Source organism: Erinaceus europaeus, chromosome 9 (genome assembly GCF_950295315.1).
Source record: "Erinaceus europaeus chromosome 9, mEriEur2.1, whole genome shotgun sequence".
NCBI classification, from domain to species: Eukaryota; Metazoa; Chordata; class Mammalia; order Eulipotyphla; family Erinaceidae; genus Erinaceus; species Erinaceus europaeus.
The window spans coordinates 10,423,922-10,447,147 of NC_080170.1; the positions used below are offsets into that span (position 1 = coordinate 10,423,922).

Sequence of the window (23,226 nt, forward strand, 5' to 3'; positions counted from 1 at the left end):
TTGGGCTGTAGCGCAGCGGGTTAAGTGCACATGGCACGAAGCGCAGGGACCGGCATAAGGATCCCGGTTCGAACCCCGGCTCCCCACCTGCAGGGGAGTTGCTTCACAGGCGGTGAAGCAGGTCTGCAGGTGTCTATCTTTCTCTCCTCCTCTCTGTCTTCCCCTCCTCTCTCCATTTCTCTCTGTCCTATCCAACAACGACAACAACAATAATAACTACAACAATTAAAAAAAACAACAACAAGGGCAACAAAAGGGAATAAATAAATAAAATAAATAAAAATTTAAAAAAAAATAAAATAAGATTAGGTCAAGAACATGTACACGTTTGACTTAGTGCCTCAAGTATTTTGTAATTATACACTAGAAACCAGTAACAAGCACTGACTCCTAGAAGGGGTTCTAGTTGCCTGGGGATGGGAACAGAAGAGTAGTCTTTTCTGTTTTTTCAAACCATGGGGGCTTTGTGCCTGCTCAAATCCAGAGAGATGAGGGGCACCATAGTACTGCCCCACTGCTTGTCAAGTCCCCCGCTTAATGCCCCCAAGTGGTGGACAAGGGCTCCAACCCAGTCCTTCTGGCCCCCTTGTTGTTGTTTTTTTTAATATTTATTCCCTTTTGTTGCCCTTGTTTTTTATTGTTGTAGTTATTATTGATGTTGTCGTTGTTGGATAGGACAGAAATGGAGAGAGGAGGGGAAGACAGAGAGGAGGAGAGAAAGACCTGCTTCACCGCCTGTGAAGCGACTCCCCTGCAGGTGGGGAGCCGGGGGCTCGAACCAGGATCCTTGTGCCGGTCCTTGCACTTTGCGCCACGTGCGCTTAACCTGCTGCGCTACCGCCCGACTCCCCTTACTTGTCTTTTTAAGTTGAATCATGTGAACATTTTATTATTTAATCTTTTAATTATTACCTCTTCAAAACACTAACTTCTTAGAAATATGAAATTTCATATACAACCAATGATTTACGGTACATCCCACATGACAGAACAATGTTCTCAACTATACTTAGCTGAAAAGTATACAGGATAAAATAAACCATGAAGTGAGAGAAAGACAAAGTGCTCTCATTTCATTGAAAATCTTTTTCTCAGACAGAAGTCATGATTGTCTCTTGATGTTAGGATTATGCTTAATGGTTTTCTTCTTAGACTCTTCCACACTTTTCTAGTTTTCCATAATGAGCATGTGTTCATTTAAAATTCAGGGGGAAAGACCGTAAGAAGGTAAGACAGCTCAAAAGAATCCTTGTGCAACCTGTGAATAAATCATCCTTAATCACAGCATCACTGACCCTTACCTGACCGTGACTGGTTGTTGGTTCTTCCTCCAACAAAAGTTTCTCTTTCAAGCTTTTAATTGTGCTTTCTTGGAAGTCCTTGGTTTCTGAGTGCCAGTCAGATGCCCTAGACTCCTGACTGTCCTCTTTTGAGTCTTCATCTCCCATATCTTCTGAGACACCTTCATTTTTCTCACTAGCCTGATCCCCTTGGTCATATTCACTCTGCATCAGAGAAGGTAGTCTAGGTAACACTGGGTCCCCAAACTCTTTCTTTTTTAAGAGCTGCCTCTGAGCCATTTTCAGGCTCTTTTGATAAACCTCCAGCTGGCAGAGAATGACCTTGGTATATTGGTTAGGATCTACTCCAGCAGGGCAGAATGGAATACCCCAAAAGTAGTGCACAGTGCCCCCACCATCCTGGAGACTTTTAGCATCTTCTGGGGTAGGCAGACAGTGCCTAGGTGTGTGCTCCCTGCCCTGAGACGCTTTGTGAAAAGCACACTCCCTGCCAGCACTTTCCTGTGGCTTCTCACACTGGCTGTGCTCAGCCAAGTGGCCAGTACAGTTGTCAGGACACTTAATGTTTCCATTCTCAAACACTGGCTGGCTTGACTGGTCCCAGCCTCCTGAGCTGCCAGAGACCGGCTCCTCTTCCATGTTTCCAGTGTGGTCCCCCGGCTTCTCTCTTTCCTCAGTCTTGTTTCCCTGACTGATATGTGAGCCTTTTAACAGTGATGGAGGTACCAGCTGCAAAATGCCTGTAGGTATTTAAGAAAAAGTAGGGCCAAGGACAAACTTTTTTTATTAAGAGGGCTTGGTAAATTATCACTAAGATTTACATAATTTTTTATGGTTCTTCTTTAGCTTTATGAATCAAATGCCAGGTTTTTTGTTTTTTTTTTTCTCCTTGGAGTTCAAAGTATACTTGCTGGATATTAGTGAGGTCTCAAGTACTTTCTGATTAAACCTCCTTAATATCACTAAAGGGATTTGGGGACCTTCTGTTTATCTACTCTTAGCATAAGATCCCTGTGGTACAGTTACACTTGATGAGTGGAAGGAGTCAGAACGGGGAGACATGCCTTCAGTGGTCCCAGAGTCTGCGGTTTTCTCTTGCTGGGACTGTGAAGACGATCCGGTAGCCAGCGGTGGAGATGTAGTAGCAGACGCATCAGAAGGCCGGCAGCTCTGAAACAAGTGATCCCACACCAGACCAGGTTGATTATTAAAACAGCTACACATGAGGCATAGGAAGGACACAAAGAAGAGGCCCCTGTCGCTAAGAGACTGTCCTCTCCAGAACATAGCTGCTCCATTCAATGTATCTCAGCAAGTACCAAGTGTCACTAAGTACAAAGTGCAGCCCACGGTGACTGGGCTACATTAGCCCCTTTCCTAACAGAGAGAAGGTGAGGGGCGTACGCGGTGGCTCAGAACCTGCCACCGGCAAATATCCTTCCCGTCGAAAGCATTTCAGCGATGCATATTCAAGTTACAATCTATCTTATTTGAAATTTTTTTAATCTTTCTTTTCTTCTCTCCATAAGCCACTTCCATTTCTTATTCTCTCTGCTCTGCCCACAAAACAGGAAAATAAGCTCATTTGGTTTCTAGGTGCTTGGTAAATCTCTCAGAAGCTGTCGACTACTATAGTTCTCACAAGTCAGGGACTAAAAAGGTGTGCGATGGGAGAAACCAACACAGATTTAAACAGAACACTTCTTCAAATTGGGCTCACCAGCAATTTAGCACAGAAAATATTTGTTTAAAAAAAGCAAAACCTATGAATTGGGGGCCGGCAGTGGCACACCAGGTTAAGCACATAGTAGCAGCGCAAGGACCCGTGCAAGGATCCATGCAATTCAAGCACCCGGCTCCCCACCTGCAGGGGAGTCACTTCACAAGCAGTAAAGCAGGTCTGCAGGTATCTTTCTCTCTCCCTCTCTACCTTCCCCTCCTCTCTCAATTTCTCTCTGTCCTATCCAGTAAAACAGAAAACGTGGCCACCAGGAGCAGTAGATTTGTAGTGCAGGCAGCAAGCCCCAGCAATGACCCTGGAGGCAAAAACAAAACAAAACCAAAAAAAAAACGAAACAAACTATGAATTACTAAAGCTATTGACAGTTCCTAACGCCACCACCAACACGCAGAAATAAAATACTGATCACATCCTCAGACATTTGTAACACAGCATATTTACATTCAGGCTCTCAGCGATGGCTTTCCTCAAGAGTGCCTCCTCCTCTTCCTCTTGGCTGTTCACCTCTCTAGCTTCCTGTTCGCTCATTTTCAGAGCCAGAGCAAACTGTTCTTCCTCTGTCATCTCTGTGAGAGAATAGGGAAGAGAGAAGAGGAACATGATGAACACTGAGTAAGCATGGAGGCAAAAAACAGAATCATTAAAATTTTCTACAGAAGACAACTTAGCTGAAAACATTATCACCCAGAGCAGTGAAGCCCCTCAACGACTGAAAAGAAACACACACACAGTCTGGGAAGTGGCACACTGGCTGGAGTACTGAAGCCAACAGTATGGGGTCCTGAGTTTGATTCCTGGCATTTCCAGTTCGATCCCCAGCATCACATGCACCAGAATGGTGCTCTGGAGCTCACTCACTCGGGCTCTATCTCATGTTAATGAATAAATAAAAAATCGTTGATAAAAAGCAATTTTTGAAAACTGAGACACAAAACAGAAACTCTGAACAGCCATACAACTATTAAAAACTGACTTTTTTTCCAGCTACCAGGTCTTCACTGTGCTGGGTCAACTTTTTCAGAAAGAAACAGTGAGAAACCAAAGGAGTGAGGAAGGGATGCCAGTGCATCAAAGCTTCCTCCAGTCTGGAAGGGCCAAACTGAAGCCTGGGTCAAGCTTATGACAAAACGGGATACCATCCAGGTGAGCTATCTCGCTAGTCCTAAAATTGAATTATTAATTAAAAACATTTCCACTAGGGGAAGGGGAGAGCACACCCAGTTGAGCACATGTTATGCACAAGAACCTGGGTTCAAGCCCCCAGTCCCTGCCTGCAGGGAGGAAGGTTCACCAGTGAAGCAAATCCTGTAGGTGTTTTTCTATCTCTCTCCCTCTCAAACTCTTCCTCCCCTGTCAATTTCTCAAAATCCTATCAAATAAAAGGAAAAAAGGGAAAAGATAGCATAATGGTTATGCAAACAGACCCTCAAGCCTAAGACTCCAAAGTCCCAGGTTCAATCCCCCACACCAAGAACTGAGCACGGTTCTGGTTTAAAAAAAAAAAAAAGAAAAAGAATATTTCCACAACAGATATAAACTAAGAAAAGGCAAGTACTCGGGTGTCAGGCGGCAGTACACCAGGTTAAGTGCACATGGTGCAAAGCACAAAGACCAGCCTAAGGATCCCGGTTCGAGCCCCCAACTCCCCACCTGCAGGGGGGTCATTTCACAAGCGGTGAAGCAGGTCTGCAAGTGTCTTTCTCTCCCCCTCTCTATCTCCCCTCCTCTCTAGATTTATCTCTGTCCTATCCAACAACAGCAACAATAACAATACTAATAGCAATAATAATGATAAAAAGGGCAACAAACAGGGGAAAATAAATAAATAAATAAATAAAGGCAACTACCCAGATTATACAGACAACCCCTACAATTCAGTACAGGTAGGAGGAGATAGCACAATGGTTCTGCAAAGAGACTCTCATGCCTGAGGCTACAAAGTTCCAGATTCAATCCCCTGAACCACCATAAACCACAGCTGATAAGTGCTTTGCTTTGATAAAAAAAAAAAAAAGAGAGAGAGAGAGAAAGAAAAAGAAAGCAAACTCATATTTTAAATAATGAACAGTAAGTCCAGACAGATACTTGACCAAAAAAAACTACTGAAACAAGCAAAAGCATCCGTAATAGTCATCAGAAAACTCCAAGTTAAAATAACAGATCACTGGAAGTGTTAAGATGAAAAAGACTGGCATTCCTAATGGAATCATCAGTTCATCCAGAAAAAGCTAATTACATCCTGGATGTTCAATTAAGAGAAACAAAAAAATGAAGCATGGGGCCGGGTGTGACGGTGCACCTGGTTGTAGACAATGCTCAAGGGACCGGGTTTGAGCCCCTGGTCCCCACCTGCAGGGGGAAAGCTTTGTAAGTGGTGAAGCAGTATTGAAGGTGTCTCTCTTCCTCTCTCCCTCTCAATTTCTGACTGATCCAATAAATAAAGATTAAAAAAAAACTTTTTTAAAAAATCATGTCTATGAACAACTATATGCCACCAAGCTAGTGAACCTGAAAGAAATGGACAATTTCCTAGATACCTACCAACTTCCAAAACTAAGAGGAAGTAGATAACATGAACAGGCCCATCACAGCTAATGAAATTGAAACAGTCATCAAAAATCTTCCCAAAAATAAAAGTCCTGGGCCAGATGGCTTCACAAATGAATTCTACAAAACCTTCAAAGAAGAACTAGTACCTCTACTTTTAAGTCTTCCAGAAGATTGAAGACACTGGAATACTCCCTTCTAGCTTCTATGAAGCCAACATCACTCTGATACTAAAAGCAGACACAACCAAAAAAGAAAACTTCAGACCAATATCTCTGATACTAAAATACCAATATCAATAGATGCTAAAATATTGAACAAAATTCTAGCACGGATACAGCAGTATATTAAAGTTCATCATGACCGACCAAGTGGGGTTTATCCCAGGCATACAAGGTTGGTTTAATATATGTTAAAAAAAAAAAATCAACGTGATTCACCGCATCAACAAAAGCTAGACCAAAAACCACATGGTCATATCAATAGATGCAGAGAAAGCCTCTGACAAAATACAACATCCCTTTATGATCAAAACACTACAAAAAATTGGAATAGATGGAAAATTCCTCAAGATAGTGGAGTCTATATATAGCAAACCTACAGCCAACATCATACTCAATGGTGAAAAACTGGAAGCATTTCCACTCAGATCAGGTACTAGACAGGGCTGCCCACTATCACCATTACTATTCAACATAGTGTTGGAAGTTCTTGCCATAGCAATCAGGCAGGAGCAAGGAATTAAAGGCATACAGATTGGAAGAGAAGAAGTCAAACTCTCCTTATTTGCAGATGACATGATAGTATACATGGAAAAACCTAAGGAATCCAGCAAGAAGCTTTTGGAAATCATCAGGCAATACAGTAAGGTATCAGGCTACAAAATTAACATTCAAAAGTCAATGGCATTCCTCTATGCAAACACTAAGTTAGAAGAAACTGAAATCCAGAAATCAATTCCTTTTACTATAGCAACAAAAACAATAAAATATCTAGGAGTAAACCTAACCAAAGAATGTATACTGAAAATTATGAGTCACTACTCAAGGAAATTGAAAAAGACACAAAGAAGTGGAAAGATATTCCATGTTCATGGGTTGGAAGAATTAACATCATCAAAATGAATATATTACCCAGAGCCATCTACAAATTTAATGCTATCCCAATCAAGATCCCAACCACATTTTTTAGGAGAATAGAACAAATGCCACAAATGTTTATCTGGAACAGAAAAGACCTAGAATTGCCAAAACAATCTTGAGAAAAAAGAACAGAACTGGAGGCATCACACTCCTAGATCTCAAATTGTATTATAGGGCCATTGTCATCAAAACTGCTTGGTACTGAAACATGAATAGACATACTGACCAATGGAATAGAACTGAGAGCCCAGAATTAAGCCCCCACACCAATGGACATCTAATCTTTGACAAAGGGGCTCAGACTATTAAATGGGGAAAGCAAAGTCTCTTCAACAAATGATGTTGGAAAAAATGGGTTGAAACATGCAGAAGAATGAAACTGAACCACTATATTTCACCAAATACAAAAGCAAATTCCAAGTGGATCAAGGACTTGGATGTTAGACCACAAACTATCAGATACTTAGAGGAAAATATTGGCAGACCTCTTTTCTGCATAAATTTTAAAGACATCTTCAATGAAACGAATCCAATTACAAAGAAGACTAAGACAAGCATAAACCTATCGGACTACATCAAATTAAAAAGCTTCTGCACAGCTAAAGAAACTACTACACAAACCAAGAGACCCCTCACAGAATTGGAGATCTTTACATGCCATATATCAGACAAGAGGCTAATAACCAGAATACATAAAGAACTTGCAAATCTCAACAACAAGACAACAAATAACCCCATCCAAAAATAGGGGGAGGATATGGACAGAATATTCACCACAGAAGAGATCCAAAAGGCCGAGAAACACATGAAAAAAATGCTCCAAGTCTCTGATTGTCAGAGAAATGCAAATCAAGACAACAATGAGATATCACTTCACTCCTCTGAGAATGTCATACATCAGAAAAGGTAACAGCAGCAAATGCTGGAGAGGGTGTGGGGTCAAAGGAACCCTCCTACACTGCTGGTGGGAATGTCAATTGGTCCAACCTCTGTGGAGAACAATCTAGAGAACTCTCAAAAGGCTAGAAGTGGACCTACCCTATGACCCTGCAATTCCTCTCCTGGGGATATATCCTAAGGAACCCAACACACCCATCCAAAAAGATCTGTGTACACATATGTTCTTGGCAGCACAATTTGTAATAGCCAAAACCTGGAAGCAACCCAGGTGTCCAACAACAGATGAGTGGCTGAGCAAGTTGTGGTATATATATATACAATGGAATACTACTCAACTATTAAAAATGGTGACTTCACCGTTTTCAGCCGATCTTGGATGGACCTTGAAAAATTCATGTTAAGTGAAATAAGTCAGAAACAGAAGGATGAATATGGGATGATCTCTCAGGCAGAAGTTGAAAAACAAGATCAGAAAAGAAAGCACAAGTAGAACCTGAAATGGAATTGGTGTATCCCACCAAAGTAAAAGACTCTGGGGTGGGTGGGTGGGGAGAATACAGGTCCATGAAGGATGATAAATGACATAGTGGGGGTTGTATTGTTAAATGGGAAACTGGGGAATGTTATGCATGTACAAACTATTGTATTTACTATTGAATGTAAAACATTAATTCCCCAATAAAGAAATAAATTTAAAAAAAAGAAAAGAAAAGAAAACACAAGTAGAACCTGAACTGGAGTTGGTGTATTGCACCAAAGTAGAAGACTCTGGGGTGGGTGGGAGAGTACAGGTCCAAGAAGGATGACAGAGGACCTAGTGGGGGTTGTATTGTTATATGGAAAACTGGGAAATGTTATGCATGTACAAACTATTGTATTTACTGTCGAATGTAAAACATTAATTCCCCAATAAAGAAATTTAAATAAATAAATAAAAGAACAATACAACCCCAAAAAATAAATATTTATTTATTAACATGACAGAGAAGGAGCAAGAACTAGAGTATCACTGGCATATGAGGTGCTGGGGACTGAAGTCACAACCTCATGCCTGCAAATCAAATGCTCTACTTCTCTCTCTTCCTTTCTTTCTCTCTCTCTCTTTTTCTTTAAAAAATCAGAGTGGGAGTTGGGCAATAGCATAGTAGGTTAAGCACATGTGGTGCAAAGTGCAAGGACCAGCATAAGGATCCCGGTTCCAGCCCCAACTCCCCACCTGCAGGGGAGTTCCTTCACAGCAGGTGTCTTTCTCTCCCCGTCTTTCCCTCCTCTCTCCATTTCTCTCTGTCCTATGCAACAACAATGACAATAATAACTACAACACAAAACAACAAGGGCAACAAAAGAGAGTAAATAAATAAATATTTTTAAAAGGGGGAAAAAAATCATGAAACGCAGAAGAGTTATCTGCACTTCCTGCAATATTCTACTTCTGAGAACACTCCACCCCCTAAAGGTTCTCAAGAGATGAGACTCTGCCATACTGTCTACCCTAGTGCCCTACCACTGAAACTAAAACTTGGAATTCATAACACACTGTGATTCTGCTTTTCTAAAACCTGGGAAAGAGGGAGACTCCAGAGCCAGACTGTCTGGGTCTAAGCTGGAGCTTAAAAGTGATCTGGGGAAAAAAAAAAAAAAAAAAAAAAAAAACCTGGGGCTGGCAAAATAGCTCAGTTGAATAGTGCAGCCACCCAGGCTTAAGCCTGGCCCCCCACCACATAGGAGGGAGCACCAGTATTGTGGTGCCCCTCCCTATCTATCCATCCATCCATCCATCCATCCATCCATCCATCCATCCATCCATCCAATGATTCCCACCTGGAAACATACTGCTGTAAGGAGAATGTTAACAAGTATTAACCTGAGAAGCTCCAACTGAATTGACCTGACTCAGCTTATCAGACAAATATGCTGAGATAAATAGTTGTACACAACTTGCATGAAGCTGATTGTGCTGGTCATAATTTATGATGATTAATGTCTCCCAACATTCCCGTTAGCCTCCCACTGAGATGTGCAAAGAGGCTGTTAATAATCCAGAAGACAAAACTGGAGAGATGCACAGTGAACCTGTATAATGTGTGGGTATTTAAAATGGCTAAAAGACCATTACATTCAAAATAAACAAATTATTTTCCTGCCAGATCTTCTGAGGGCTTTCCTCTCACACAATTCTGCAACTATAGTAAAGCAGATTTACCTTCATGTAGCCAGTACAGTGAGCACTCATCCAACACTTTGTAAAGTCTTAAGATACTGTGTCAAAACACTTACAGATAGGTGTGATACCACTTCTGGAAACTTACCCCCAGGTGACCACCGAAAAATGCCACACATGAGGAGGCCATCACAGCCCAGGAAGTAGCACAGTGAGGAAAGCACTGGACTTGCAGTTCTGAGCTCACGTCAGAATGATACTCTGGTTTCTCATTCTCTCCCTCCCTTTCTCCCTCATAAATAAATAGAAGGAAAGGTAGAAAGAAGAAAGAGGGTGGGGGGAGACAGAATAATGGCTATGCAAAGAGACACTCAAGTCTGAGGCTCCGAAGTTCCAGATTCAATCCCCTACACCACCATAAGCCAGAGCTGAATAATGCGCTGGTAAAAATTAATTAAAGTCTTTTAAAAAAAATTCTACAGCTATGAAAACAGCTTAATTGGTAAACCTTTGAACTTACACACCTGAGGTTTCTGATTTTACCCTAGCACCACACATACCAGAATGATGTTCTGGCTTGTCTCTCTCACTTTTTTTTTTTTTTTGCCTCCAGGGTTATTGATGGGGCTCAGTGCCTGCACTACAAATCCACTACTCCTGGAGGGCATTTTTCCCCTTTGTTACCCTTGTTGTTTTATCATTACTGCTGTTATTATTATTGTTGTTATTGCTGTCGTTGTTGGATATGACAGAGAGAAATCGAGAAAGGAGGGGAGACAGTGAGGAGGAGAGAAAGACAGATACCTGCAGACCTGCTTCACCACTTGTGAAGCGACCCTCCTACAGGTGGGGAGCCGTGGGGCTCAAACCGGGATCCTTCCGCCGGTCCTTGAGCTTCATGCCATATGCACTTAACCCACTGCCCAGCCCCCCTCTCTCACATATTCTCTCTCCTATATGTAACAGAGCAAATAATAAATAAACATAAATACCCAGCGAGATAACTCACCTGCGAAAGCACCAGCTCTAACTATGCTCACAACCCCCGTTCAAGTTCCCACAACTCTGAGTAGGGAAGTAGCGCAGCAGGTTAAGCGCACATGTAGCAAAGCTCAAGGACCAGAGGAAGGATCCTGGTTCGAGCCCCCAGCTCCCCACCTGCAGGGGAGTCGCTTCACAGGCTGTTAAGCAGGTCTGCAGGTGTCTGTCTCTCTCTTCCCCTCTCTGTCTTCCCCTCCCTCTCTCCATTTCTCTCTGTCCTATCCAACAATGACAACAACAATAAAAAAACAAGGGCAACAAAAGTTGTCAAGACTCGTGGCTCTGGAGGAAGCTTTGGTGCTGTGATTTCTCTCTCTCCCTTCCACTTGAAAAAAGCAAGTCAGGACTATGAAGCCCTCCTCAATGACATAAACAAATACAGGCTTTGCAAAAAAAAAAAAAAAAGCAACAAGAAGATATCCACCACACTGTCAAGATCCAAGCAGACTTCAACACCTGAAAAGACAAGGCAATGAGAACTCAAAAGACAGCTCACTTGCCAGGCAGGAAGCCCAGGTTAGAGAACCAGCATAACATGTGAGGAACTATAGCCTGAAGGGAAACTGCTGCTGTGGTCTCTCTCCCTCTGCTTAAAAAGCAGTCCAAAGCAAATCATGTATGGCAACTCAGTGCTACCAAAGGGAAAAAAGAAAAAAAAGTCAATGGTTAAGCAGCAATAAACTAAGCATGTTAACTCCAGAGGCTCAGAGTGTGGCAGGGTCCCCACTCCCTTAGCATAACTGACTCCATCTTGACCTGAACCTGAACCTGTACAACCGCTTTACTTGCCAACAAGAAGTAGATCTTAGTGTTCTGAAATTATTAATTGTTGATTGTTTCCATAATGGGCTGTCCTGACCTGACTGCAGTAACAGGCCACCCTAACCACCGCATGTTTGGCTTCCGTAACCTAGCTTACTTTCTGTGCTTGCCCCCTATAAGTGGTTGTGCTACACTGAACTCGGGGCTGCACTCTGAGCAGAGCTTTTAGCGGTTGAGTGTAGTCACCAGGCGGCTTAATAAAGACTCAAATTTAACTGAACTGGTCTCAGGTGGTCTCTGACACTTACCCCACAACAAGAGTTGTTACTCTAACGTCATGTGGTTCAGCAGAGTACAGGACATGCATCTGTGAGGCCTGGAGCTTGATCCCTGATACCACTTATGTCAGTACAGTGCTCCGTGCACTCTCCTGCTCTCTTTCACTCATGAACTAAAGAAATAAACGAATCTGCTTAAAATGCTAGTCATGAAGACATGTAAAAATGATAAAATGGAGACAGCACTAAAATATATGAGGAACTCAAGTGACTGCCTAATGGGGGTGACACAATCAATTCCTGGCTTTACATGTAAAGACCTTACAAGCTGCCAGTCTGACCAACTAAAAAGCTGACTAGAATGAACAAGCAACACCTCTTCTTGGCCACATAAGGGAGGGTCACAGGGCAAACTGCAGCCTCCAACACTCAGTGACAGACAGATCTGGAACACAGTGGCTCAGTCTGCCCAAACAGAGATTCAGATTCAGAGAATCTGCCACAGAGACCAGCGTCATGACCTGAAGCACAAGCACCAGTGCAGGGATCCCGGTTCAAGCCCCACCTGCAGGGGGTCACTTCAGAGGCAGTGAAGCAGGTGTGCAGGTGTCTATCTTTCTCTCCCCATTTTCCCCTCCTCTCTTGATTTCTGTCCTATCCAACAACAATAGCAACAACAACAGGGTAACAAAATGGGAAAAATGGCCTCCAGGAGCAGTGGATTTATACTGCAGGCACTGTCCCCCAGCAATAACCCTGGAAGCAAAAAATAATAATAATAAAAATAAGAAACTAGTGTTAAAGTAGGAAAACTTAATTGTAATTGACATAGTGTTACGGTTCAGTGAGCTAAAATCTCCAGGGGGACTCAAGCCTTATGAAGCACCAACACTTTTGTGAGTTTTACCTACAAAAGCTAATCTTGGTTTGCACAGTAAAGGCAGGGGAAAAATTACTAGAGTGCCCTGCAAGGGAAAGGGAAAAAGAAAAAAGAACAATTTTAACGAACACCTGAGTATGACTCTGTTCATTTTTTTTTTTTTTTCGTCCAAGGTTATTGCTGGGCTCGGTGCCTGCACCATGAATCCATCGCTCCTGGAGGCCATTTTTTTCCCCCTTGTTGTTGTAGCCTTGTTGTGGTTATTATTATTGCCATTGTTGATGTTGTTCGTTGTTGGATAGGACAGAGAGAAATGGAGAGAGGAGGGGAAGACAGAGAGGGGGAGAGAAAGACAGACACCTGCAGACCTGCTTAACAGCCTGTGAAGCGACACCCCTGTAGGTGGGGAGCCGGGGGCTCGAACCGGGATCCTTACGTCAGTCCTTGCACTTTGCGCCACATGCGCTTAACCCACTGCACCACCGCTCGACCCCCAACTCTGTTCTTTCAACAAGGTGTAACTGAGGAAAAACTAGTTTGACACACTAAACTAATGGGATATTATCAGAAAGTCCGAGAATACAGAAGGCCACTCCTACACTTACCCACCATGTTACTAAAGGCTGTTACAATGGTTAATTTTACCTGGAACCTCATAGTTGGCCATTAAGAAAAACATCACTAGTGGTCCGGGAGGTGGCACAGTGGATAAAGCATTGGATTCTCAACCATGAGGTCCTAAGTTCGAGCCCCAGCAGCACATGTACCAGAGGGATGTCTGGTTCTTTCTCTTCTATCTTTCTCATGAATAAATAAACTATTTTTTAAAAAAAGAAGAAAAAAGAAAAATATCACTAAGTATACCAACTAGCAAAAAAACAATTTGAGGGGGTGAGGGTCAGAGGTGTAGCGGGTTGAGTACAAGGCGCGAAGTGCAAGGACTGGCACAAGGATCCCGGTTCGAGCCCCCAGCTTTCCACCTGCAGGGGAGTCGCTTCTCAGGCATTGAGGCAGGTCTGCAGGTGTCTGTCTTTCTCTCCCCGTCTTCCCCTCCTCTCTCCATTTCTCTCTGTCCTATCCAACAACGACAGCAATAACAAAGAAAAAAAATGGGGAAAAATGGCCTCCAGGAGCAGTGGATTCATAGTGCAGGCACCGAGCCCCAGTGATAACCCTGGAAGCCAAAAAAAAAAAACAACAAACAAACAATTTGAACAAGAGACAGAATAAGCAACTGAACCAGGCATAGCAGAGATACAGGATTTTTCAGACTGGAAATCTAAAACAACTACAACTAGTGACCAGGGAAATAGTTCAACTGGTAAAAAAAGAAAAACAAAAAACAAAAAAACCTTTTCAAACTCTAATAAGCATATCTTCTTAATACTTGAAAGATGCAAACTATACACTCTACTATATTCCAATTTAAGTGAGTTACCTCCCCATATTGCGCATGTGCAAGTCCTCAGTCCCTCATCAGGCACTGCAGAAAACAGTAAGAGGAGGAGAGAGAGAGGCCAGAGGGGCACTCCGACATGTGCAGTGTCAGGGACCTCATGTTCCTAAGGTTAGCCCCTGTATCACCTCCCAGGCCATGACTCCCCCAAAAAATCGAATGGGACTCAGAATAAGAAACACATAAACCCACATTCATAGAAATCTCTTCCTGGGAGTCGGGCGGTAGCGCAGCAGGTTAAGCGTTGGTGGCACAAAGCACAAGGACTGGCGTAAGGATCCCGGTTTGAGTCCCCTGCTCCCCACCTGCAGGGGGGTCGCTTCATAAGGTCTGCAGGTGTGTCTTTCTCTCCCCGTCTTCCCCTCCTCTCTCCATTTCTCTCTGTCCTATCCAACAACGACGACATCAACAGCAACTACAACAATTAAAAAAAAAAAAAAAAGGGCAACAAAAGGGAATATATTTAAAAAAAAAAAAATCTCTTTCTAATGGGGAAAAAAGAAATCCCTGTCAATTCTATGAGTTGCAATTTTCAAACCGTTATCAAGAGGAAAATGAAGCCATACGTGCGATTTTTCTTTTGGCCAGACACCTTGATCTATTTGGTGGTTCTGTCTTTGTTTCTTCCAGTCCATTCTCCTCCTCTGGCTCCTGCTGCAAAACAAGAGAATATGATCGGGTGGCTCCCATTAATACTTTCTCCCTCCTCTGGAGATAAAACGCCAGCCTCTGAAGAATCTGTGTTTTCTGTGGTCGGGGAGGTGGCACAATGGATAAGGCACTGGATTCTCAGGCATGTGGTCCCAAGTTCAATCCCTAGCAGCATCTGTACCAGAGTATTATCTGGTTCTTTCTCTGTACCTCATTAATAAATAAATAAAATCTGAAAAGCCTTTTTCAGAATAACACTGACAAGGGGTGAAAATATTTATTTTTCTACAAATCTGTGTTTGTGCCAGAGTGATGCTCTGGTTCTCTCATTAACAAACAAAAAAAATTTTTGGTCTTTTCAAAAAGTGTACACAGAAAGGAGAGACACGGGAGTTGGGCGGTAGCGCAGCGAGTCAAGTGCGCATGGTGCAAAGCACAAGGGCTGGCGTAGGGATCCCGGTTCGAGCCCCCGGCTCCCCACCTACAGGAGGTTGCTTCACAAGCAGTGAAGCAGGTCTGCAGGTGTCTTTCTCTCCTCCTCTCTGTCTTCCCCTCCTCTCTCCATTTCTCTCTGTCCTATCCAACAACAGCAGCTATGACAACAACAACTACAACAAGCACAACAACAAAGGCAACAAAACAGCCTCCAGGAGCAGTGGATTTGTAGTGCAGGCACCGAGCACCAGCAATAACCCTGGAGGCAAAAAATAAAAAAATTAAAAATTAAAATTAAAAAAAAAAAAGAAAAGAAAAGAAAGGAGAGACACCTCAACAATGCTCCTATCCATGGAGACCTCTCATCCCCATATGCCATGTAATGCCAGAACTTAAACCTAAGACTTCATACACAGTAAGGCATGGTACATCCCCTGTACCTCTAGAAGCCAGAGCTGAGCAGTGCTCTCGCTAAAAATTATATATGCACACACATATATTACGTATTATCAAATTGGGAATAGCAATAGTTTTAGCAAAGGACAAGAAAACTAACAGACTGCTGCTGCTATGAACAGAAATGACAAATTACGGGGTTTCTAACAGATAAGCCATCTTAAAATTCTCAACTGACTGAGAAGGAATTATGGAATATAAAGGGAAAAAAAAAAAAACACTTAAGCACAGGACCCAAAATCTGAATTCTTGCACCCAGGGAAGCTGTTATGGGAGTAGTCGGCATGCTTTGCCTACATTGGGCTCCAGGACCAGTTCCCAGGCCCACACAGGAAAAGGAGTGTTCTCAATTTTCTCTTTCCTCTTTTTATCACTCTGTCATAAAATATATCTTAAAAAGGAAAAATCTGAATTCTTAAATGAAAGTTGGCACAAGCTAAGTGAAATATAAAGAGAAAAAAAAATGAAGGTAGAGGACCAAATTCAGTCTGTTTTAAGAACTCAAGTAACAGACTAAGAAACAAAATGGAGAAAAGCTAGCTCTGAGTGTCACAGAAAAGATGGTGGTGTAGCTGCCAGGCATGCCGAAGACCCAGATTCCAGCTCCCAGTCCCCACCTGCAAGGGGGAAGCTTTACAAGCAGTGAAAGAGTGCTACAGTATCTCTCCTTCTCTGTATGTCTCTCTCTCCCCCTTTCCACTTCTGTCTCTGACCCTCTAATAGAGGAGGAGGGCCATGACAGCTGGGAGCTGTATGCAGGTCCTTATGCAGGCACCAAGCCCCAGTGAAAGCCCCGGGGGCAGGAAAATCAACAATCTAAAAATACTTTTTGAGGAAGATAATTCTGAGCCTCCTAACATGAGGGAAATGGTGGCTCTACCAAATGAAATACAAAATAAAGAGAAGTCAATTTGGGAGAGAAAAAAAAAAGTATCTTAACTCACTACCTAATGGCTAGGATATAACCTATAGGTAGGAGGCAGTCTCCCACACAAAAGGCGATGGGGAACAGAGGAGAGGTTAAGATCTAAAGCAGTGCTTTCCAAGAACCTTTCTAAATGGGAGGAGTGTTCGATAGCTATGCTATCTAATGCAACAGACACTACACTACTTATAATGTGGCCAGTACAAGAGAGACACTACTTTTACTTTTAATTAAATAGCTATAGGTGGTTTTACTGGACAGAATATATCTCTAGGCAGCATTTATCTTGCTTCTCTCATTTTCCAGACACACAAAAATTAAGATCTGCATTTGACTGAGATCAGCTTTAAAAGGTCACCTTGGGTTCATTTATTATAGAAATGAGGAACTGTGGTCCAGGACGGAGCACAGTGGATAAAGCATTGGACCCTCAAGCATGAGATCCCAAGTTCAATCCTCAGCAGCACAGCACATGTACCATAGTGATGCCTGGCTCTTTCTCTCTTTCCTGCTATCTTTCTCAATAAATAAAATCTTTAAAAAAAAAAAAAAAAAAGGGGGAGTCGGACTGTAGCGCAGCGGGTTAAGCGCAGGTGGCGCAAAGCACAAGGACCGGCATAAGGATCCCGGTTCGAACCCCGTTTCCCCACCTGCAGGGGAGCCGCTTCACAGGCAGTGAAGCAGGTCTGCAGGTGTCTGTCTTTCTCTCCCCCTCTCTGTCTTCCCCTCCTCTCTCCATTTCTCTCTGTCCTATCCAACAACGACAACAACAATAATAACTACAACAATAAAACAAGGGCAACAAAAGGGAATAAATAAATTAAATAAATAATTAATTAATTTTAAAAAAAAAAGAACTGAGGAACTATGATCCTCACTGAACAATACTACTCAGCTTATGGTATTGCGGGGGACTGAATCTGGGACTTTCAAGCCTCAGGCATAAGAGTCTCTTTATATAATCATTATACTATCTGTCCCTGGCCCTGATTAGTTTCTTTTATGTAATTCTTATCAACTTACAAATCAAAGTGAAGTTGATTAAAAATGGTAATGTTTGCACATAAGGATCCCGGTCCAAGCCCCCAGCTCCCCACCTGCAGGGAAGTCGCTTCACAGGCAGTGAAACAGGTCTGCGGGTGTCTGTCTTTCTCTGCCCCTCTGTCTTCCCCTCCTCTCTCCATTTCTCCCTGTCCCACCCAACAACAACGACATCAATAACAATAATAATAACTGCAACAACAAAACAACAAGGGCAACAAAAGGGAATAAATATTTAAAAAAACAAAAAAAGAAGAAAACAGTGGTCCGGGAGGTGGTGCAGTGGTAACGCATTGGATCCTCAAGCATGAGGTCCTGAGTTCAATCCCCATCAGCACATGTGCCAGAGTGATGTCTGGTTCTTTCTCTCTCCTCCTATCTTTCTCATTAGTGAATAAATTCTAAAAAAAATTTTTAAAAAAAGAAAGAAAAAGAAAACAAACCAGTTGTGGACAGAGAGGTCTAGTGTGAGACCGAGAGCACTACTCTTCAGAACACTGACCTCTCCATCGCTGTCAGATATCACAATGAACGCATCTTCGAGTCTACGCTTCTTCCTCACGCTGACAGATTCTGCATCCTCCTCCGGATTCTGAAATTCCAGTGGCTCTTTACCTCTTTTCTTTCTCCGTGGCATCTTTCTCTGAAACAGAGGGAGACAGTCTAAGTATTAAAAAAAAAAGAAAGAAAACAAATATTTACATAAATGAGGGCAGGGTAGATAACAGTGGTTATGCAAAGAAACTCCCATGCTCCAAAGTCCCAGGTTCAGTCCCTGCACCACCATAGCCAGACTGATCAGTGCTCTGGTTAAAAAAAAAAAAAAAATCTAAATAAATGCAAAGACATCCTGTGTTCACTAACTGGAAGACTTGCTATTATGACAGCAAAATTGCCCAAACTGCTCTGCAAACACATAATCCCTAATTTTTGTGTGTGGAATAAGACAATCGAATCCTTATAGCTCACCTGGGGAAAAAAAAAAAAAGGGCCCAAGATTACCCAAAGCAATCTTGGGGGAAAAAAAGAGCAAAGTTGAAGGGCTCAGGTATTCCAACTTCAAAACTTAAGAGAGCCAGGAGATAGCTCACCTGGAAAAGCACAAGACTCAGCATCCACAAGACTGCTGGGTTCAAACCCCAGCACCGCTTGGGAGTACCAAGGCACCAGAAGTTCCACTGACAATAGATCAATGTATTCTCTCAGTATTCCCTTCCCCCTCCCCCCTCCCCTCCCCTATCCCTCCCCCTCCCCTCCCCTCCCCTCCCCTCCCTTCTCTTCTCTACTCTTCTCTTCTCGCACTCTCTTGCTCCATCTATATGAATTAAGTTTTGCGACACTTCACAGGCAGTAAAGCAGGTCTATAGGTGTCTGTCTATATTTTCCCGTCTGCCCCTCCTCTCTCCATTTCTCTCTAATGACATCAATAACAATAGCAATAACAACTACAACAACAATAAAAAAAACAAGGGCAACAAAAGGGAAAATAAATAAATAAATAATTTTAAGTCTTCAAAAAAAAAAAAAACTTTTTCGACAAGGGGCCAGGCAGCGCAGCAGGTTAAGCGCACATGGCAGGAAACACAAGGACTGCTTTGAGCTCCAGGCTCCCCACCTGCAGGGGGCTCGCTTCACAGGCGGTGAAGCAGGTCTGCAGGTGTCTATCTTTCTCTCCCCCTGTCTTCCCCTCCTCTCTCAATTCCTCTCTGTCCTATCCAACAGCAATAGCAATGGCAATAATAATAACAAGGGCAACAAAATGGAGAAAATCCAGGAGTGGATTCAAGTAGTGCAGGCACAGGGCCCCAACAATATCCCTGGATATTGTTGGCAATATTGAGGCAAAAGGCAAAAAAAAAAGTTTCGGTGGTCAGGGGCACAGTGGATAAAGTATCAGACTCTCAAGCGTGAAGTCCCGAGTTCAGTCCCCGGCAGCACATGTGCCAGAGTGATGTCTGGTTCTTTTACTCTCCTATCTTTCTCATTAATAAGTAAATAAAAATAAAATAAAATAAAATAAATAAAATTTTTTTAAAGTTTCGGACTTGGAAAGTGGCTCAGCTGGCAGTGTCAGGCTTAAATGCCTGAGGTTCTTGATTCAATCCCCAGCACACTTACCCACGCTCTCAAACTTCCCTCTCATACAAAACTCTTCCTCTTACATGTAATAAATCTTTATTAAAATTATAATTCTTGGGACCAGGTGGTGGTACCATTAGGTTAAGCGCACATAGTACGAAGCACAAGGACCCATGCAAGGGACCCAGTTCAAGGCCCTGGCTCCCCACCTGCATGGGGGTCACTTTACAAGAGGTGAAGCAGGTCTGCTGGTGTCTATGTTTCTCTCCCCTTCTATACCTTCCCTTCCCCTCTCAATTTCTCTCTGTCCTACCCAATAGGGGAAAATTTTTTTTTTAATTTTAAAAAGACCTGCCAAGAGGAGCAGTGAATTTGTAGTGCCAGCGATAACCTTGGAGCAATATATATAATTTTTTTGCCTCCAAGGTTATTGCTGGAGTGTATGGTGTCTTTCCTCTCTTTAAAAAAAAAAAAAAAAAAAAAACTCCAGGGGCTGGGCAGTAGCGCAGCAGCTTAAGTGCATGTGGCACTAAGTACAAGGACAGGTGTAAGGATCCTGGTTCGAAACCCCCAGCTCCCCACCTGCAGGGGAGTCGTTTCGCAGGCAGTGAAGCAGGTCTGCGGGTGTCTTTCTTTCCTCCTGTCTTCCCCTCCTCTCTCCATTTCTCTCTGTCCTATCCAACAACAGTGACATCAATAACAACAATGATAACCACAACAATAAGCAAACAAGGGCAACAAAAAGGAAAATAAATATTTTTAATTTTTTTTTAATTCCATTAACCCTGGTGAACAAAAAACTTATGTAGGCCAGTTTCCACCTTATTGAACTAATATGCCCACATCCAACAGGAAAGATACCTGTCATTTTAAAAATATTTTAACAAGAGAGAGAGAGAGATAGCAGAGCACTGCTCAGCTCTGGCTTATGGTGGTGCCGACGGCGAATGGTGCCTGTCACTCCTTAAAGTTTTGTCAACAGGGACTGCGTGGCGGCGCACCCAGTGGAGCGCACGTTCCCATGCACCTGGCCTGAGCACCCTGGGCCCCAGCTGCAGCGGGGGAGCAGTGCTGCAGGTGCCTCTCCTTCCTCTCTGCCCCCCCCATGAGAAAGGAGGGTCCCCAGGAGCAGTGGAGCTGCTGTGCAGATACTAAGCCCCTGGGGCAAAGAAAAGTGTGTAAATAACTGAAAACCTTTCTTCCCCAGCACAGAACCATCTGCCGGCTCAAAGTGGGATTTTAAACAGTCACAGCAGAAAAGGGATCGATAAAGAACAGATTTAAGATCCTTAAGATCACTAAGTAGCAGTAAGTAGTATCACCCACAGACACAGACTCCAAAACTCAAGTGCTTCCTGTGACTCAAGTCACAGCACATTCCACTCAGCCCCAGTAGTTTTTTGGGGTTTTTTTTTAAGATTTTATTTATTTTATTAATGAGAAAGATAGGAGGAGAGAAAGAACCAGACATCACTCTGGTACATGTGCTGCTGGGGACTGAACTCAGGACCTCATGCTTGAGAGTCTAGTTTCTTAGCCACTGCACCACCTCCCAGACCACCAGCCCCAGTAGTTCTAACAGTAAAGAAAAGTCACTGGGCAGCCAGTTTATTCAAGCTGGCCGGCGAAATCATCCAATTATTAATTTATTCAAGTTGCTACCCTTCAAAAATAAAGGCTTCAGTGAAACAGCTGGTCCTCAACTACTGGAACTGAGACCAAAGGAGGGGTAGGACTTGGATGTCAAAAACCAGACCCCGTAGTCCGGGAGGTGGCGCAGTGGTAAAGCTTTGCACTCTCAAGCATGAGGTCCCGAGTTCCATCCCCGGCAGCACATGTGCCAGAGTGATGTCTGGTCCTTTCTCTATTCTCCTACCTTTCTCATAAGTAAATAAAATCTTTAAAATAAAATTAAAAAAACCCAGACCCCAAGACTGAGCCGCCGGGCAGGAGAGTCGGCATAACGGCTCTGCAGACAGACCCTCCACCTGGGACCCAAAGCCCCAGGTTCAATCCCCGGCACCACCACCAGCCAGAGCTGAGCCGTGCTCTGGTACAAATAACAATAATTATAATAATCATCATGACGACTGAGTCGTTATTCATGTCGCTGACGATGCCTTCGGCCACGGCCTGGGAAAGCCTCCCACTCGGGCTCCCGGCACATCCACCACCGCGCCGCGTGGGAAGCACACTCCTCCCGACAAGATCGTTTGCAATCTCTTCCCCCCCCAAAAAAAAAAAAAAAAACCCGTCAGAAGCTGTCTTGACAGCGCGGAGGCACGGACACCTCCACCGTCATCCCGCGTCCAGGACAACCGGTACCCGGAACTCCTAGTCCGCGCACTAGCGGAGCCCGACAGTTAAAATAAAATGTTTAAAAATAAAATAAAATATCGGAGGCCCGGGCGCGCTCGGGTCCGGCGCCGCGACTCCCGCCCCGTCCCGCGAGTCCGCGACCCCGTGACCCCGCCGCGCGGCCGGGAGTCCCTGCTCCCCGCGCCCCGGGAGCTGCCCGGAAGTCCCGCCGGGCAGGGGCGACACCCCGGGTCCCCGCGCCCCGACGCCAGGCGGCCCTCGGCCCCCAACCGGGCGCCCCCGCACGACGCGCCGTCTTCGCACCCGGGGCCGGAAGGGCGCCAGTCCGGCGGAAGCGCGAGCCCCTCCCCTCAGGAGAGTGCCGGGGTCCCCTACCGGAGAGCCCCGCGAGGGAGCGGGCGCGGGAGCGGGCGCGGGAGCGGGCGCGGGGCCCCGGAGCGGAAGCCAGTCCCGAGGCGCCCGCCCGGCTCTCAGCGCAGCCCCCGGCGTCCCAGGCGCCACCCCCCGAGTCCCGCAGCGCCCTACCGCGGCGTCCCGAGCGAGGCGCGCCCTCGGCGCCCACGGCCCTACCTCGGCGTCTGAACGCCCCGAGGACTCCGGAGGGCGACGAGGCGGCGGATACCCGCCGAGCCCCGACTCCGGCGCGCGGGGTCGCGGGGTCGCGGTGGGGGTGTGCGCGCGTAGCAGGGGGCGCGAGTGGAGGCGCGCGGGCAGTGCGCACGCGCAGACGGGGTGCCGGGCGGAACCACGCCGCATGCGGGGGGAGGCACCGCGGGGATATACCAACTGTGCGCGGGGGGGGGGGCAGGGGCACCAAAACCGCAAGAGCCCCTTCCCCACCCCTGCCTTCCCCCTCCCCCCCTTTTTTGCATCTATCTGAGTTTTACTGAAATCACCTGTTCTTAAAGATGCCGTGACAAGTCTCCCCCTTATGGTCAGTATTTAAAGCTTGCTCACCTGCTGGGGCTTGGGGGGGGTGGGCAGTCTTAACCATGTCAAGTGCAAGTTTAACATTCCAACAGACCTGTTTAAGGACACCTCGAAAAAGTGGGACTGAATGAAGCAACTTAACGTCTGGAAGAATACAGAGACTCCTACAGGTGTGACAGGC

At 44.5% G+C, this 23,226-nt stretch overlaps 1 protein-coding gene across 5 annotated transcripts in view; it reads right to left on the bottom strand.

The window, feature by feature from the left end:
- The window catches only part of UIMC1 (ubiquitin interaction motif containing 1), an 85,021-nt gene extending 62,174 nt beyond the window's left edge, over positions 1 to 22,847 (bottom strand). Inside the window, exons 1-6 of one of the 5 annotated variants that reach the window (XM_060197233.1) lie at positions 22,686 to 22,847; positions 18,220 to 18,360; positions 14,776 to 14,860; positions 3,484 to 3,608; positions 2,372 to 2,471; positions 1,302 to 2,047 (exon numbers count right to left, since the gene is read on the bottom strand). In XM_060197233.1, the coding sequence (XP_060053216.1) occupies positions 1,302 to 2,047; positions 2,372 to 2,471; positions 3,484 to 3,608; positions 14,776 to 14,860; positions 18,220 to 18,354 (1,191 nt within the window). In that variant the 5' untranslated portion in view covers positions 18,355 to 18,360; positions 22,686 to 22,847. Of the gene's footprint in view, positions 1 to 1,301; positions 2,048 to 2,371; positions 2,472 to 3,483; positions 3,609 to 14,775; positions 14,864 to 18,219; positions 18,361 to 22,047; positions 22,413 to 22,685 lie in introns of those variants that run through there. The other 4 variants (XM_060197231.1, XM_060197232.1, XM_016188678.2 and 1 more) reach the window with 4 other exon arrangements.
- Positions 22,848 to 23,226: the final 379 nt, after the last annotated feature.